Consider the following 20022-nt stretch of genomic DNA (forward strand, 5'->3'; position numbering starts at 1 on the left):
CAACTCTTCGTGCCAAGTAATAATCCTGACAAGCAAAGTGATAATGTGTCACCCTTCTGCTCTTCTCAAAGTGACAACCCTGAGCTATCTGGAAGACAAAATACTGCTGAAGCATCTTCTCCTGGATAAATAATTTGAAAAGTGATACCTGGCATTTGTACTATCAGAATGTTAGAGGGTTAAGAACTAAATCTAGTGAATTTTATGAAAATGTCTTAGCTTCCAATTTCTCAATTATTTGTTTAACGGAAACTTGGTTAAATGATAATTCAATTAACTCTCATTATTTCAATGATAACTTTCTAATTTTCCGCAAGGATCGTAATTATGATACAACTACAATGAAACGTGGGGGAGGAGCATACATAGCAGTTGACAAATGTAAATTCTCAAATGTTTTGTATGAAACGGATTTAAATATACCTGAAGTCGATGCAGTTTGGGTTGAAATTGATAAGTCGCAGAAATTTATTTTTCAGTACCTAATGTTTTACTAACTTGCAATCATTTTGTGATACCTTGCTTCAGTTTACGTTCACAAATTAAATGTTAATGTTTAAAGACTGTCGACTTAAATCGGGTGGAAATTATTTAACACAAATTTGGCATGTTCCTGTGAATAGTAGATTTATTTTTTATTGTTTTAATTATTTGCTTATAGTTTTTAAAAAAGGACATTGTTATTTTAAAAATTTGTAAGATAATGTTATTTATTTAAAGTCCTGAAATTGGTTCACAATGTATTTGTAGACAGCCTGCCAAAGGTCTATTAGGTTATAACAGTCTTGAAATGTTAATGTATTTTGGGGTTTTCTTTTCTGTAGTAGGAGTCAGGTGGCATTGCCTTGTCTCCTTTGGCAGTACAGGGACACACACTGGGAGGGGGTGGTTGTCCCATTCTCCAAGGGGTGTGGCCTTGGAGGGATAGCAGGTATAGTGGAGAGGCGTGGTCCACGCACAGCTGCACATGCAGCCAGTGGGCTTCGGCAAACTGCAATAACAATTCTGTATGGGCTAATAAATAACTAGTCAAAGAGATATTTGAACATGACTGAACTACCCAGAAGAATGTAAATAGAAACTTAAGTACAAAATAAAGCTGACAATTGTATCTCCTTATCGTACATTGGTTGATTTTTAGAAAGTTTTCTTTATTTACAAATAATGCATTTTATGTTTCGTAACTTATGCCATTAAAAAGGTAAAAATAGATGTTTACATCATAGGGAATTTACAGAAGCATAAGGCAACGAAACCTCCAAAATAAAAGTGGGCTTGGTTCTCATAACTTTGATTCATGCCAAGGGTCTGTATACAACCATGGTCCTCGTCACATGAGAATTAGTAGATGCTAGAGGATGTTATTATAAGGCAACTATTTTCAGCTACAAAACAAGTCCTAATTTAATTCACAAATGGTAGCTACTGTTTTTGTTAAGGCATCAATTACAACCCAGGTTCAAATCTTCAGTCATCGTAATTTGTTTTACCATCATTTTCTGAAATCACCGTTGGTGAATAGTGATACTAATCGTTTAAATAGTTCATGGCCAATTCGTTCCCCAAATTCTGTACTTACTGTGTCCTCTTTTAATGACCTGCCTGTTAAGACACGGAGCTCGAATAAAAATGAAAATCAAATAAAAATAATACCCAACTTAAATGTGCCATTTTCATTTTTTCTGTTAATGTATACATTATGGACAATGGTTATCAGGACTATTATGGTTAAAACATTTCTTTGTAAAAATATTGATTATAGGTTTTAATACAACTAACCTATTTGCTTATCTTAAAAGAATTATTATTTTATAGTTTGTTTTGGGAGATACTGCAGTGAAAAGATGTCCTCATACTTCATTAGCAAACCTGATTTGGTTTTAGCTTTCCAGTCATTCTTCTCTAGTATATTCCAATACATAGTCATTTCCATCCCATTTATTTCCAGATCTCTTAAATCTACCACTAAATTTGTGGTCTTTTATCTAGTGACACTCTTGGTATCATGTACTTGAAATTTTTTGTGTACCAGTTACCCAAAGTTTCATCTTCGTTTATCTTCCTCCCTCTCGTTCATTGCTAGTATCTCCTCAAAAACACTTTTGTATATTTTCCTGCCTGTACATTTAGTTTTGCATAACCACTTGCCTCTCTTTTTAATTGTTGAATCTCTAACTTTTTTTTTTCTTCTGTACAGCATCCCACTGGGGTGTATACATTCACAGGTCACCATTACTCCTTTATCTTTAAGGTATTTTTCAACCACATTTGTATTTTAAAATCACTTATTAATTTGACACTTTGATTCTTGTAACACTACAAAATGTTACCCATTTCTCTTTCCTTTATTGTTACTTTTCCATTACAGCTTGTATTCTTCCTCATCACCTGCTCCCAGCCTCTCCACTTAGTTTTTCACTCGTCCCAAACAGATTTGTTTTCCTCTTTTCTGTAATGTGCTTCTGCTTCTTTGTACTTCTCTGGACTCGTCGAATCTCTTTATATTTTTGGCTCTACCATGTATCATGTTTATCTTGGAAAGATGTATATTTTTAAGTTACTGGCATAATACATTTCTTAAACTACACCGGTATGGTGGAGCTGTCACTTAAGACCTTTAAGTATGTTACTTTTAATTTCGCTAAATCTGTGCTAACCTAGGTTGTGAGTGCTGTTACTTTTTGGCTCATTAACCACCACTCCTAGTTAGGGAAGGTTTTTTTTTGAAACTTTGCAGTTTTGGTTTTTTAAGCTGTAGCCAGCATCCTGGTCTCATCTGCAACTGATCTACCTATACTTTACCTTGTTGCTTAGGCCCCAAGTTAAAATACAAGAGACAAGGTAGTGTTGGATAAGGAGAGGTCAGTAGGCCACTGGCCCAACACACAACCTCTTCTAGTCCTCTTACCCAAAAAAAAATTTGGAACTTTATCAGCATAATTCCACCTTGTCTCACCCTTAGTTTGCATTTTTTTTTATAACAAAATGAACATTTTATTCCAATCTCACATATCTCTCTTGTGCCCATTTCATACAGAAATCTGGGCAATATAAGAACCTGAAATCTTTTCCAAATTAAAATTTTCGATATGGGAGCTACTTAAAAATGGTAAGTCCTCTTTAACAAGGAGGTATTGAAAGCAGTAGTTACTTTTTTTTATTGTATAGAATATAAAGCAACATGTTTGCTATTTTAGTAATGTAGATGAAAACATCAAGGCATCTTGCAGAGTGTGTTTTTTTTTTTTTCATTATTACCTCTCATTTTTATTTTTAGATAAAACCTTTGAGTGGGCCAATAGAGGGTGGAACACTGGTTACAATTGAAGGCAGTAATTTGGGCCTAAAGCAAGATGATGTTAAAGGCAGAATTCGAATAGGGGACACCCCATGTGAGCTAATCGAATATGAGATATCTGTGCGGATAAGCTGCAGAACTGGTCCGTCTCATGGTGAAAGAGATGCCTTTGTGACAGTTGGAAATGAAGCTGGATACACTGAGTCATCTGTGCATTTCAGTTATAGGGTAAGTTCATGCATCAAAAACATATAATTTTTTAACAGTAGTCTATTATTCAAATTATTCAGAGCATGAAAACAATATTTAACATAATATACTTGTTATTCTACTAAATGGTCACCAACACATCATTGTATCAATTTATATAAAATTGAGCTGTTTTTCATTTGGTTAATGGGATCTGTGAATAATAGCTACCTACTTATTGTGCATAAATTAAAAATTTATTTACAATTAATACCACTTAAGGTTGTAATTTTTAATGTAAAAATGAGATCTGTTTTTCTTTTGCAGGATGTCCAGCTGCTTGGAGTTTTTCCACAGGTTGGGCCCCAGAGCGGTGGCACCCAACTTGCAATTAGTGGACAGTACCTAAACATTGGCAGCAGGATGACAGCTTACCTGGATGATCTGCCCTGCCACATCAATGCAACCCAGGCATCGAGTAGTCGTGTGACCTGCATCACATCTCAAGCCAATGAACCTCATTTCATACAGAAGCTAATTCTTAATATTGATGGTGCAAACAGGACATTGGATGGCAATCCGTTCAACTACACGTTAGACCCTACCATCATGGAAATAAAGCCGTTGAAAAGTTTTGTATCCGGTGGCAGAATGATCACAGTTCATGGAACAAATCTGGACACAATACTTAAACCACAAATGTTGGTTTACTATAATGATGAACAATATCCAGTTAACAAAACAGTAAGTATGAAATTACACTTACTATTTTTTTTGGAGTTTTCTTAGTAAATGCCAGACATATTCAGAAATATTATAAATTTGATTTACACCAGGTGTAACAAAATTCAGCTTACTGTACCAATAAACACAGAGCATAACCTGCCAACTGTCATGATTTGGTTGTAAGGCTCATTATTGGTTACTAACTCTCACACATTCACGTTTGTATGTGATTTTCTCCCACATTATTTGATGATTGAAAATTTTTATTTCATTGTGTTTATATAGTAGTAATTTGATCCACACCAACAGTAAGTAGTTCAATAGTGAAGACTTGCTTCGGCTCATAAGTAAAACCATTTGTCTAATTTTTATGTTGCTGATCCCCATATACACCTATCCCTCACTTAGCACATCTTCAGATTGCGTGGATTCATTTAGCGCGAAGTGAATTTTACTGCCCCAGTCTTGAATAGCACGTCTGTAAATTTCAGTTAGCACGAAATCTCTGCAGGCAAAAAAAAAAGTCTGACACGATGCCACGAAGTCTGTTTCAACTTCTGTAAACAACAGATTTGCCATGGGATACAGTTAGCCACACAAGGGGGGAAGAGATGGGCGCCCAGATCTGACTACGCTATTGGCTGTTGTACAAACATCAGCTATGGCAAGTTAAATTGCAGCTATGGAGTGTAAAGATCCAAATGTTTTTACCTCCGCGCGTATGCTGCCGTGCCATACCGTTGTCGCCTGGCCACAAACCGGACTGTGAACTCAGTCTAGCCAGTGGCAGAGAATTCACTCAAACAAAAGCAACATCTGCCCATTCAGCTGCCGGTAACTGTACGTGCTTGATCATTCATAATGCATTGTGTTCAAGTATTTGAGACAAAACTAGAAGTATTACGGCGCGCAGATTGTCATGAAGGCCATGCTTATGTTGGTCGCACTTTTCTTTTAAGCAAGCCAACTGTGCACACAATCGTACAAAATAAGGACTCTTACCAAAAGTTTATGTAAGTCTGATGCTGTTGGTTGTACTAGCGGGAATATATTTAACATTAGATACCGGAACAGAAATAAACAGAGGATTCACATGTAAAAGGTTGTTAAATGAATGTTGCAATGAAAAAAATAATCATTGGCCTGACAGGATTGGTCTGAACCAGGTGGTGATACGCGAATAAGCACTTTAATTTTTGAAAAATTAAAATGTAATTATCTGGACAGTAATATCGGTTTCACTGTCAGTAAAGGATGGTTTGGAAAGGTACACGACGTGAGTTGAAGGTCACGCCCAGGCGCGCAAGTCAGCCAGCCGACTGACGATAAAGTACATGACCAAGTATCTCCCGTTACGTGGTGTCGTTATTGTCATATGAAGTGCGATGGGAGGCATATAAAGATAAATGATGTGACATATTTATAGTTGAGTGTTATTCAACAAATTTGTATTACATAAAGTATATTTTCATACACAATTTTGAATCAAATTAAATAACTTAGCCTTGCTATTTATGGAAACTAATGCTTCAGAATACGCGATTTCGAAAAACACAAGAATTTTTAGGAACAAATTAGTCGTGCTAAGTGAAGGATAGGTGTACTATGTTAGGCAGTATTCTCTTGATAGCTATATAACATATGTTTTGGAAAAATTTTTACAAACATTCAATTTGGGTAAATTTTATCTGTGTACTTTATTTCCTTTGGTAAGGATTTTACTCTGCAATGTACATAACTTCCTACTTTTATCTTTTGCCTATTATTTTTCCAACAGTTAATTTGCAAGAGGAATGAAAGAAAATAAATTTACACTTCATTAATAATTTTTAAAGTGTTTTGTGTTATATGTATGTAAAATATATTTTAGAATAATCTTTTTGCATAATAAATGTATTTTGGTCTTTTGCATCGCAGGATTGCACAATCATAAACAGTGCCCAAATGGAGTGTCCTTCTCCGCCTGTTAACGAGAAGTTTCATCAGTGGTTTCGTGTTCGCCGTTCAGAGAAAAAGAATTCACTTGATTTAAAGAAGTTTCAGGAGTCTCATTTAGCTCTTCAAATTAGTTTTGTTATGGACAATGTTAAATCAGTTAGAGATCTAGCAAAGCATTTTCAGAATCTGCGATCACAACTTCTGTATGTTGGAGATCCCGTCTTTTATGAGTTCAGCAATAAAGTTAAACTCTACAAAGGGGATACGTTAGTGATTGAAGTAAGTACATATCTGTATTTTAGTACCACTATGTATTAATAATATATTAAAATGAATTTACAGAAGTAAATTAATATACTATTGAAATTGGTATCTTAGACCAGCGAGCAAAAGCTCTTACCTGCAATTTTTATAATAAACTATTACATTTCACCCTTTTATTTAACCATGCTACTCTGAGAAACACAGTTGTTTCTATTTTCTAATTTATTTATCTTCACCTCACATTTTACTTGCACTATGCTTGTCACTAATGCAGGATAATGAATAGATCATTGGTAACTGCTTGTAAATATATGCTCATGCGACAAAGAGAACAGAATTATTAATTTCACTCTTAATATACAATATGACTGCTAATTTATTAGCACCAAATTTGTATCAAGTGTTTTGGAACATAATTTAATGTTCAGATACCATTATCATGAGCTTGTTTGTGCTTAACTGTGCTACAATAAACCCTCTCGTATATATACTATGTTAATATGTGTATTTGGGTCTATGCTTTAGTATATCATATATCAGATGAAGCCATTTTCTTTATCATATTTCAAAAAAATTGTCATTCTGAAACAAGACTCTCCTGAATGTAAGATATCGTATATTTAAAATACAGTGTTACATGACAAATCATAAACATTTCAATTACAGTACAGAAAAGAAATTCACAAGTCACAGTCACCATATCCCATACTGATAAAATACATTGGTACAGTAGCAAAACACCATGTAGTTTAAATTTCTCAGGGGGGTTTATGGCCATTAATCACTTGTACTGCTTCTTCAAATTTTCTTTTGAAGAGCTTTTCAACATCATCATCCAATACCTACATCCTGCAGCTTTCAAAATTGTTCATGATTTGCATTTACATTTGGTGTTAGGAACATAAAAACATCCAGCACAAGCATACTAGGGAACCAAGACTTCTGTTTCAACTGTTTATCTGTTGTTTCTTCAGTCATCCATCTTTTTTATTCTTGACATTATACTAAAACTAGGCTTCCTTTTGCCTTAATAATGAAGTGGTAACAATTTTGTATCCTCTGACACTTTTAGCATTTTAGTTAACCATGATTTCTCATTTATTGACGTCTTGATAGAGGCTAATTTTGCTCGCTGATCACTGGTGGTATATCAAAACCAGATTTTCCAGATAGACTTGACAGTTAATTCTATGATTTTTACTATGACATATCTTTACGTACTTTCTGTCTCAGATATCCTACATCTAAGCATAAACCCATTTGTTCTTATTAGTCTCTTTTCTCACTGATCCCCTACAAGCTTTGAATTCTTATTAGTGATGTTAACAATTATAAAGATTTATTGCACCTCTAGTTGCATGGCAATAAATATTATTTTCATTCTCTTTATTTTTTAGGTCTCATTAATGTCACAGGTAGTCAGTACAGTGAAAGGTCTGTAATCCGGTACTCTCTTTCTGCACATTCTGTATTCCAGTACCAATTGAACTGCTCACATTCAGATTTTGCAGGTAGAGTCCAGTTGTTGACCTTGACCATGAGGTTGCGTTACTGTACTGCCAGTGTTTTTAGTTCATTCAGAGTTTATTGCTACTATTGGTTTTCATTTTAGAACAGTTTTCCTGTTTTATAGTGGCTTACATTCCACATTTCACTAGCACATTTCCGTAAGAATTTTTTAAGAAGACCATTGCTCATCTGTATTTTATCATTCAATAGAGCAACTTATTATAACTTTTTTTAAATTCCATTGTTTTGTATATTAATTTTTCATCGGTATTCCTGTAAAAACTATATTGTTCAATAATTGGGCAAAATCAGTGGTTCCGAATGTACTGGATTAATGACATTTCATTGTATGTGGCAGGAAAATGGCCATGTGTTGGTCTGTTGACATGTTATGGTCGCACAAATATTCTAAAGTTTTCTCTGTTGTAACCGTTGCAGAACATTTGCCTCGTGATAACATATTTGTCACATTGCTAAGTTATTATTTTTCTTGGCATGTTTTTCAATAATTTTATTTTAATTTCAATCATTACTGCATCTTTAACCTTTGTTATATTTTCCTGAAGAATTGTTCCCTTGTTTCTCCTGTGGTCTGACACAGTGAGTCAAAATTATGTTGCCTGAACCTGACAACGGGGTGAGTTAGGTTAAAATTCTCTAAAATGATAGATGAGGTTTATTGAACCAAAACACAAATTTATTCACAATTAATAATGCCAACACAAGAATTAAAAGCATTACACTCAATATTATAATGGTCTTGCTTGGGTATAGCACATATCGAGATGCAACTCAGTAACAAACTTTGTAATGGTTACTGCAACACACAATAGCCAGAATATGACAACTGATGGTATTTTCATTATTATATACCCAGTACATCCGTTATTTTAATTTAATTAATCTATCACCAAATAGATAAATAAAACTGAAACTCATATCAATGACAGAATTAACCACAGGGTATGATGATACAATATTACTGATCTCTCATAAAAACATTATAGTTTTACTAATACAAGTCTATGCCACATTACTAATTATCACTCCACATCCATATAGCTTAATTGTGGCTAGCTGTGTAAAGAACAGGGTGAATAATTAATACATCAATACACAGTAGTGATCACTAGAATTTTTAATATAATTCAAATATTTATAAATTATAGAAAATGGCATTTAAAATTCCACAGTTAAACTCTGAATGGTAAATACCACCTGGATACTGGGAATATTGAATACAGCATCAGTCATGAGTGCCAACTCGCTACTGCAGCTCCTCGCTCTCCAGCAGGCATCTCAACTCGTTACGGGGCTCGCCAGCCAGGAGGCATTTTGCGAAGTCGTCGGCTCCTGACAACCGATGGTACCCTCGACCCACGCCAATCACTTCTTGAATCTCGGCAAACATCGCCATGTCTACCAGACAAGTCTCCATAACCACCGGTTCACCCACGTAGACATAAGAACAAGTCTCTTCGCAGATTTCTCTTAGTCGGCACACAACTAACTATAATGATGCTTGAGGAACGATGACAGTACATCCAGGAACCATAACAGTTTTTTTTATTTTCTCCCATGCTACTCGGGCCAAGCAACAGTTCATACGTAAGCCTAGTATCTCTACACATCTCACATGAGTGCAATGTCATAAATGGCACTTTAAACACCACTCAGTGTATGGCCACCATGCCTGTAACCGAATCCAAGATAATGTTTGTCCAGTTGACGTAACCATAGAACTTGTTATGTTTCTTATGTTGCCTTTACGTAAGAACACTCTGGTTACTATTGGTAAATTATGGTCAAGTCTGTGCTAACACCGGACGTCACTGCCCTGCGGCGACAAAATCCATGACCACAGCCACCATAAACTTCACTTAACACTTCAACGTCAATACGTTACACTATGCGCCCACATTTCGACCAGCATAGTGAAAAAACGTCTAAGTCCTAGCTGTATTTTGGACTATATCAGTTACCTGCTGTAACTGTCTCAAAATATTTCTATCACCCAACATAAGTGATATATCGGCTTCATACGACTCTTCCAAAATCATAGCGGTGGTTGGGCAGCATAACGTTGCAGTGCGTGTCGGAGCGTCGGTGGGCGTCTTTTTCGTAGATCTTAGGTGAGCGGCTGCTCGCAGGCCACTCCATCTTGAGGGCCGAGCTGGGGGCTCAAATACTCACAGGTGAGGCTGTTACGAGAGCCTAGAACATTCTTCCATAGCCTCCTAGCTGCTCGCGACAATGGTCACCTTCTGGCCACGTCGACTTGATTTTTTTTAGTGGAAGCTTTTTTCTACATGGGACACTTTTTTTGGGTTGGCGTCTTCCCGGTAGCCTAGCTTTCAGGGGTAGTGTGTACTGCGCGTGGGAGGACACGCATGTTGAATTTGTACAAGACACAGACTGACACATCAATGATAAGGAGGGGGGTACGCTCAGGGCACAACAACTATAGCCAAAAACAGGGTGTCTACTGACCCTGGAAAACCTGGAAAACCTGGAAAAATCAGGGAATATTGTAATCAGGGAAAAATCAGGGAATTTTTTAAAAAATCAGGGAATTTTTGTTTGGTAGGTTGTAGTTGGCAATACGTTTTTTGTTTATTGATCTGCTTGCATTGATGTAGCATCAAGTGTATCGCATCCCATTTTTTTATTTTTGAATGGAAAATAACTAACAGTTCATTTTCATTTCAGTCCATAACTAACGTCCATTTTCTTTTCTTTATCATCCAATTCGGAAGTGGCGTTAAATCACGTGATATAAACTGGTTCCAGCTGGTCTGTTATCCTGCTGACGTAGGTACTGCAGCATGTGCTTCCCACGTTCTGATTATACTGACAGGTGCATTTAATTTTAAGTATCTATGGATGCCCTCAACGTAATCTGGCCATTTTCGTTAGCTTTGAAAATACATATCACAGACACTTTTGGTGAAGATTCGCCATCGTTGCTAGAAATTGGTAGCTGTGGGCTTCATACGGTCCATGGTGCTTTCAAAACTGGAATTTCTGCTATACAATTGGACGTTGTTAGTTTTTTCAGGCACAGTTACTATTTGAATTTATTTATGCATGTACCTGCAAGGAGGGCAGATTACATTAGAACAACTGGATCAGAGCTTTTTCCAATAAATTTTGTGCAATCAAATGGAATACTGCAGTTGCTGAGCGTGCCATGAAAATGTTACCCCACCTAAAGAAATTTGTTAATGAAGTTTCTATTTCATCTGTGTCTTTCAGTGTAGTGAAAAGTGCTCTTGAAGATAATCTTCTAGAAGTAAAATTGACATTCTTCTACTCTTTGGCATCAGAGCTGGAATTGTTTCTCACAATGTTCCAAAGTGAAGCACTCATGGCACCTTTTCTCTATGATTCACTGGTAGACATTTTATTAGCTTTGGCAGGAAAGTTTTTGAAACCAGAGGTACTGAAGAGTTTTAGGGAGAAACGCAATGTATCTCGATTGGATGTAGATAATCAGGAAAATCTATTGACTGCTAACAATATCAAGTTGGGTTATGCAGTACGCCATACCATCAAGAAAGAGAAAGTACCAGTAAAGTCTGTCCTGCTACTGAAAAATGATGTTAGGACTTGTCTAAAGGTTATGGTAAAAAAACTTCAAGACAAAAGTCTCCTGAAGTACAAACTTACCAAGGGAATTTCCTGCTTATGTCCGTTTGTGGCTTTAAATTCGGGTGTGAGGAAACAGCATGTGAGTTACAGTTTAGAATGTTGTCTTCAAAACAAGTGGCTATAAGGACAAGAAGCTGATAACATTGAGTGATCATATCAGTTGGTATGTTCCTCGCAAGATTCTGAAGCACTGTTCTCGTCTTTTTCTCGAGAAGACTGGCGCTTTGATCAATTGTGGATGCTCATCCTTAAGGCACATACAGTAGCTGCCAAAACAGGCCTTCTAAAGTTTGTGAGGATGATGTTGGTACTTTCCAATGGAAATGCATCATTGGAAAGAGGATTTTCAGTGAATTCTAATCTGCTGACTGAAAACTTGCAGGAAGAAATACTGATCGCACAAAGACAGATGTACGACTTTGTTCAACGTTCTGGAGGTGTAGAGCATGTTGATATCACCAAGTCCGTGTTACAGTATGTAAGAAATGCTAGTTGTAGGCGTAAGGAAGTCCTGCAAACAAAACTAAAAGAAAGGAAGCTACAGACAAGAAGAAGGCAGAAAAAGAAGAGTTGAAGAGGAGATCAAGGCATTGCAGTTGAAGAAGGCTCGAGTGTTGGATTTGGCTCGTTCTGAAGCAAGTGCAATAGACGCAAAAGTTGAGTCACTGCGAAATTGATGGGAGCTTCCGTTTACTTATGTTTTTGCAAAAGTGTGTGAAATATTTGTAGCAGCATGTTTTATTTGCTATCAATTGAGTCACTTTGGCCACGTCTGAAAGAAGGTATTTTTTTTTACTAATTTAAGTGAGTTGAAATACTTTGAAACCCGTCAATGTACTGTTATGCAGTTTTTTCAGTTTCGTGGAATGTCGTAATTGTGTTACAGAAAACCTGGAAAAGTTCAGTTTTAGACCTGGAAAACCTGGAAAAATCAGGGAATTTCATTTACTAGATCTGGTAGACACCCTGCAAAAATAATAATTTTTTTGCAAAATAAAGATGATAGAGTAATGATTGTTATAAATTTACCAAACTCTCCATAAAATATACCCATGAACATGTGATGCAAACTTTTTAAAACAAATAAAATACACTTAGCAAATGGACACATGCTGTTGAGCTGAGTATTAAGTGGCATATATTTTTATTTACTTAATGAGAATGAATTGTTATTCACTAATAAGTGATCAAGAATGCTTTAATACAACTTAATGAGTTTTGTTTTGTCTGAACACATTGTGTTGGCTAGTACATTGTATAATTTCTATTAATGGGAATATTAAATAAAGCTAAATTATTTCTAGATTTATTATCAACTGTTTCCTGTTTTAGAAGTGCATATTCTTAAATAATAATGACTGTAAGTTCATTGTATTATGTTAATATCACATTTCAGTACAAATTATGTAAATAAAATGGTCTTAAAAATTATTTATCATGAATATAAGATGGCCATAAATGTTCAAAAAATTTGTACTAAAATTGTTTCCTTCAGCATGGTGTTGCTGTGATGTTACTTGGTGAAACTGTGCTCCACTTTCTACCAATATTGATAGTTACAGAAGCAAGAATTTCACTAAATCTTTCTTGTCAGCATCACACAAAAAACCAAATCTTCAATATATTTTTTGAATGTCACTTGTACCTAAAATATCTTGAAAAACTCTTAAATTCAATTTTTGTTCTTGACTTGAAGGAAAAGACAGAAATCATTAGGTTATAAGGTGGTGATTTGACACAATGATCAACACATAATAACAGTAATAATTGCTTTGTGTGAACCATGATGCATAGTAAATATTTTTAGGCCTACTAAGTTGTGTATCTTCTAAAATTAACATTTGGCATATTACATGTAGACCTAAATAATTTAGATAAAAAATTAGGACTTGCTACATAATATTTATAGTACTTGAACTGGCTGTCACCAAGCGTCTACCTAGGTTAAATAATTTAAAGCTCTGTCTAGCAATAATTTATATTATGATTTGGCATGGAACTATATTCTAAATTTTTGAAACAATCAAACATTTCCATTGCTGCTATAAGCATACAGGTTTATATCTGTATTGTTGAGTATGGCCTTGAAACTGGAGGAGAAAGGCTTGTCCCACCAAGAGAGTTTCACCTCATTACATCAAACAAGCCACAAAGCAATCTCAACCAATGTAAAAACTTTACAATTTCTAATATTTTTAATGGAAATTTTTGTTTGTAGATCGTGTTTTAGGTGTCTGCCTTGCATGATTTTTAAATGTAGCCCTAATCCTTAACAATGATAGTGTTTTTATTGAATTACCAGACAAATGTGTATTTTCCCCATTCATTTAAACATTCAAAATTGATTTTGTTTGCAGCAAATGACAGATTTTCAACCTAACTAGAGGCTTCACTCATGCATTCCCTTTGGAAATAAGAGATGAAAAAGATGCTCAAGAAATTTCTTATCTATAAAATTTTTGTGATACCTATACTGAATTTTTTAGCTCTATATTTGTATGTTATATTGTGTTAACAGATAAATATTGAGAGAAAAACAAAACTCTATCCTATTTTGATTATTGAAGTTTTATATATATTTATTTATTTACTTACTTTCATGACTTTAAAAAAATTAACAATATACAGCAGTAAGTTGTTTATTCTTAATGGTTATCTGCTATAGTAAATCACATAAAAAAATTAGGTACTTGGATTTGTATGTACTCTCAGTATTGAAATTGTAAGAAATGTTCTGTAGCAGAGAGAATTACACCATTTGTTTTATTGAAATGTAATTTATGATCACAATTTTATCTTTATTTTATTTATTAGTTAAAGTTATAACAATTTTTTCTTTGATTTATAAGGGCGAGAACTTGAACTTGGCAAGTGATGAATCTGATGTGAATGTAACCATTGGAGCGCAACCATGCAACGTGACATCTCTAGCATTGACACAGCTGGTGTGCATACCCCCGGAAACTCAGCCCGTGGGAACCAAGGATGTTGGGGTTGGTGCAGAAATGGCATTGCCAATAGTGGTGGTCCATGTCGGCAGATCATTGAGGTTTCCCATAGGGTATCTTCGCTACGAAGTCATGAAGCCGAGCGTATTTCCACCTGAGGCAATAGCAGGTATCACTGCGGGAACTGTATTTCTGGTGCTGCTACTTCTGGTTATTCTTGTCGTGTACCGCCGGAAGTCCACGCAAGCAGAGCGGGAGTACAAGCGCATACAGATTCAGATGGATACTTTGGAGAGCAATGTCCGTTCAGAATGTAAACAAGGTTGGTTCCTTTTTTTTTATTTTTTTTTATTTATAGTTTAAAGAAATTGTACCTTTTTGCATGCCCTGCCAAAATAAGTGGTTATGTTCTTCAGAAAAAGCAGAGTATGAGAGTTATACCTATGTTAGTCTGAGGTACATTCTATGTACCAGTCTTTATGTAAATAGTGAAGTACTGAGGAAATATTGGATAAAAAAATTGTGAAATACAAATAAATATTTTGCAAGGACTGAAGCTTTTATGTAGGTATAAGACTCACTGAAGTGATACAAAAAATAAAGCAGTAATATAGAGCTGCTACAAGATTGCAAGGTGTAGAAAAAAAAATACCCAGAGAAAATCTACGGACTTAGTATCTATGTTCAGCACACTTCTCTGCAGAGTGTCAGAATCTGTCAGTTCCTACACTTTAGATAGTAGTGGTGAGTATGTCTTGCTTGAATAAAATCTTCTTTTATGAATGCACAAAATTAATTTTGTGTGTTGTTATTTTATTATATCTATTGAATGATGTTATACATAGTTGGTTTTATAGTCATTACAAATATTAAAGTATATTTTATTTTTTACTTCATTCCAGTATTTTATAAAAATAAAAGTGTAATACAGCCTTGCTGGAAAAAATATTTGCTATTTGATTTAAGTTTGCAAATATTTTTAACTTTCAGTTTGATATTTGCTTTGGATCAAAAAAGTGTTATTCGCAAAGGCATATTGGATGCATGTATTTTTATAAAATTGCTGTTACAATTAATGTGTTAAATATGAAACATTTAGTACAGTGTTTTCACTAGTGAGACTTTTTTAGAAGTGCTTAACTTTTGTATTATTTATTGTAAATTCTTTCTGACAGCTTTTGCAGAACTCCAGACTGACATGACTGACCTAACAGCTGACTTAGAGTCATCGGGGATTCCAACTCTTGACCATCGGAACTATATAATGAAAGTCTTCTTTCCTGGTGTAACAGACCATCCAATTTTAAATGATCCAAAAGTAAGTGAATGTGTATCAACTTACTAGTAAAATTTATGGAAGTAATGTCAGTTTGTCAAGTTAGGTTGTTTTGGGTTATTTTAATGCTTATTAAGGCTCAGTCTCTCACATAATGTTGTTTATATCATTTTATTGTCATTGTTATTAACTAAGGGCTTTTCCTGCAAATCCACATCTTTATATATATATTTCTTGTGTGCGTGTGTATGTCACTGAACTCCTCCTAGATGGCTGGACCGATTTTGATGAAATTTTTTGTGTGATTTCACGGGTATTCGAGGATGGTTTAGATTCACAATTGGATATTTTATCTCGATTCTGAGTTAAGAAAAAACTAAAAAAACACGCTTTAAAAGCAAAAAAACTAAGCATTGTTGATAATTAGCCTCCATGGCAACAGGCTTTTGCATTGTTGTTGCCTTCTGCGTAAACATGGGAAAGGTTTTTGGTAACGGCAGTGGCGTGTACAAGAGGAGGGGTATGTATAATGAGAAGATACAAAATGTCCAGCGTAGAAATACTTACCGCCAAATGTACATTTGGGCAGGACAATGTCTTTCGGGTCCGCTAGAAATATATATAGAGATATATATGTAGAAATATATATACAGAGATAGAGATATAAATAGAAAGATAGAGAGAGTTATAGAGATATACATAGAGAGATAGAGAATTAGAGAGATAAAGAGAGATGCTTAGTATACGTTTAAAAAATTACAAAAAAAAATTGATTGAAGCATTGCAACGTATGCCGGGCATTATCTAGTATATCTGTAATTTTTTAAGTTTTGTCAGAAATTTCCGTACCCGATATTTTCTTTGTGTCATTTAATAGCAGTAAAATAGTCATGCATAATTTTGTGGCTATGATCACATGAATGATGTTTTACAGTTTGCAAATCACATTTAGAAAGTGACAAAATTTGACTAAATAAGGCATACAAAAGAAATATTGTGATAAATTTACAGCAGTAGCCCTTAATTAAAAGAAATGATAAAAAAAAATAATAACCAGCATTGTGTGTCAGATTGAGATTTAATGTACTTGTTTGAATATAGTGTTGATTATCGTAATTTTTGTGGAATAGCTGTTATTTCAATTCACTCACAGTCAAAAATTTATATTACAATACTTTTTGTTATGAAATTGCATATTGGTGAGTGTACCTTTACTCCAGAATTTAATTTGCATGTTTCAGTATATTTTATTAAAAGTTTCAGTTTTTTTTAAAATATAAACTAAGTTTTGGTCAGTTATTTCCTATTTGATGAAATTGATAGCTACTGTTACTATTAGGTTGTTTTGATATTTAGTGATCAAAATAATAAAAATCTCTTAATTGAGGATAATAATTCCTGTCTTGTTTTATGTTTGATATATTGTTCTGTTTGGATTCTTTCTTTTTTGACACATCCTATAATTTATTATGTATGCTGACATCTCTACTTGTTAAGCTGAGATTCCATGGATCAGAACACCTAATTAAAATTGTTGTTTCAGAATGTTAAAAAGTGCCATGATTCTTTAAGATATGAAAAAAAATATAAAAAAATTTTCAAAAGTAAATTCAGCTCCCAATAAACAATAAGTATCTTAATCTTTCATTTCTTCCTGTAAATAAGCCAGTTGGAAATTGGTGAAATAATAATAAAATATGTTTATAAAATTTAGTTAAGATAATTTTACTGACTTATTTTTGGTTATGGTGTAGCTAAATGCCAAGGGAAATAGAAGGAGAGGTAGGACCGATCTGAAGGCTGAAACTGGAGGGGAGAGCGGTCCGTCAGCATGATATCACTGGGGGCACTGCGAGGCAGCAGAGTCCTGAAAACTGCACCTCAGTGTTGCACGGTTCATTATTGTCAAACTGGGGAAACATGTGATGCTGTCGCTCTGGGAGTTGATTATATGTTTGTAGAGACTTAGTGTTATGCCTAGGGCGCCACCACATGTATTACAGGTATGTGGATCCAGCTACTCTCTCCTAAGGGCCGTGACGTAGACTGTGTGCAGCAAGGCCTGTTCTCCCCAATGTAAATAAAATGCATGGAATTACATCCCCCCTCAGCGGGTATCACGCTGTATGTAGAGACAACAAAATAAGGTAACATAAAAATCAATTGCAGTGCGTTAGTCTCGCTAAAACTAGAAAATAGCTCGATTGATTTGAATGATTTTTTTTTGTTTTATTCGCCTCATTACAGGGATGGTTTCAAAAAAATATATTAGGAAAACCCCAAAGGAACAACCGAAAAATAAAAAAAATTTCAATTTGGTAATTTTTTTATTGGAATTTCACTTAGAATTACTTTTTAATGTTGATATGTTTGTTCTCTATGCATTCCTAAACCACTGAACCGATCTGAATGAAATTTTGCACACTGACTTTCTAAACACAAGAAGGTCATTGTCTAGATGAGATTACGATAACACCAAAGCAGAATTTAAGGTGGCGCGCAAGTCGTATGGATAGTTACTTGTAAGTATTTTATAGTATTTCCTCTTCGCTATAGTCCAAATAATGATGGGAGAGTGGGTGGTTGGGACAGAGGAAGATAGAGGGAGGGAGAGAGTGAGAAAAGGGGAAAGGGATATATAGAGAGGTATAGAGATAGAGTGGAATAGAGGCACACTCACACTCTGATTATGTATACCTACTTTTAAACATTTGGGGGGGAAAATTAAAAAGGCATTGCAACGCATGGTGGGCATTAGTTAGTCTCTATGTACAAAAATAAATTGCAGTGCGTTAGTCTCGCAAAAACTCGAAAATGGCTTGACCGGTTTGAATAATAATTTTTTTTTGTTCGCCTCAATACTGGGGTGGTTTAGAAAAAATTACATTAGGAAAAACCCAAAGAAACAGCCGAAATAATAAAAAAGTCTAAATTAGTAATTTTGTATGGGAATAGCCACTTCAGATTACATTCAACAGATGGCGTACATGGGGGACCTTTCGTTTCACAGCTGCGCCATGCGTAACTGTTTTTCCTCTATGTGTTTTTTATTCTGTGGGGTCGTGTGAAATCTATTATAGTTATTTTTTTTTTGTTGTTAAAGAAAGGTAGTGGATTTTGACAAATGATTTGATTAAAGTTTTTTCATTTCATTTTGCGAACATTCATTTTGATCAGCAATTCTTTTAAGATATATTGACTTTGCAGGCTTAGCCATTAACCACAAATTAATTCAAATGTGTTTTAGTAAAACTGAAGGAATAAGTTTAAGGTTAATAATAAGTTGTAAATTTCTCAAGGTATGTTCGACAAAATTCAGTGATCATGAAAACAATTCCGTATTGTTTTATAGTGTTCATTACAATGCCAAGTAGAGGACGAGCTGACATAGGTCAACGAAGTCATTTAAATGCGCTGTGAGCTACTAAATGTACAAACCGCACTGATGACCAGCGAGCGACGGATAATGAAAATAGGCGTATTGGCATGTGCGAATTATGTTTGACAGCGACTGAAGATTGACAAGTGAATATATTCAGAATCCAACGAGTTCATGTACATCAAACAGCACGCCAGCGAGCACAATACAATGAACATGACTGATTGCGCCGACGCGGTGCTCCTGTGAACCTGGAAGGAACGGCATTCCAATACGATCCCGAAATTGGTTAGGGTGTGGACATTTCAGTAACGATTGGAGAAATGTCAGTCATTTGTTCACATAATAAGGCGTTGAAATTCAGCGGTCAATCTCCTGGATTGTATTGCGCATGTGGAAAATTGAAACTGCCACAATTGGTCCCGCCACCGGAGCCATTATGCTCATTAGTTTCTGAAACGGGAAGTGAATTTACCCATTTCCTGGCCAACATCCAACAATACAACAGTTGTTTCCAAATGACGTTGTTTGGCGCAACACATATTGTATGGGACAATTTTATGCCCACTTTCAAGATTCTAGGGCAATTATATCATTTAGTAGGAGCGCTGTTACCACCAACGAATGTGGACCTTCAAATCTTACAACTTTATTTCGTGGGCAATTCGGATGAGGAAGTTAATCAGCGTTGTGCTCACAATCCGATAACATAGCAAGAGATTGTCAGAGAATTGCAAACATTTCTTCGTCAGACCAAGGATTTGATCAAATTGTTCGAAATTACGCAAGAAGGTTCAATTCACCAACAATCGACGAAGTGGCTGTTGTTTTAGTCAGAGAAAAA

At 35.1% G+C, this 20022-nt stretch overlaps 1 protein-coding gene across 4 annotated transcripts in view; it reads left to right on the forward strand.

Moving 5' to 3' along the window:
* Positions 1 to 20022, forward strand: part of LOC134529245 (plexin-B) — a 276629-nt gene that overhangs the window by 193046 nt on the left and 63561 nt on the right. For all 4 annotated transcript variants that reach the window (XM_063363145.1, XM_063363144.1, XM_063363147.1 and 1 more), the window contains 5 exons: positions 3278 to 3526; positions 3815 to 4231; positions 6131 to 6430; positions 14425 to 14845; positions 15699 to 15841. In XM_063363145.1, the coding sequence (XP_063219215.1) occupies positions 3278 to 3526; positions 3815 to 4231; positions 6131 to 6430; positions 14425 to 14845; positions 15699 to 15841 (1530 nt within the window). The remainder of the gene's footprint in view (positions 1 to 3277; positions 3527 to 3814; positions 4232 to 6130; positions 6431 to 14424; positions 14846 to 15698; positions 15842 to 20022) is intronic.

This window comes from Bacillus rossius, chromosome 2 (assembly GCF_032445375.1).
Source record: "Bacillus rossius redtenbacheri isolate Brsri chromosome 2, Brsri_v3, whole genome shotgun sequence".
Lineage (NCBI taxonomy): Eukaryota > Metazoa > Arthropoda > Insecta > Phasmatodea > Bacillidae > Bacillus > Bacillus rossius.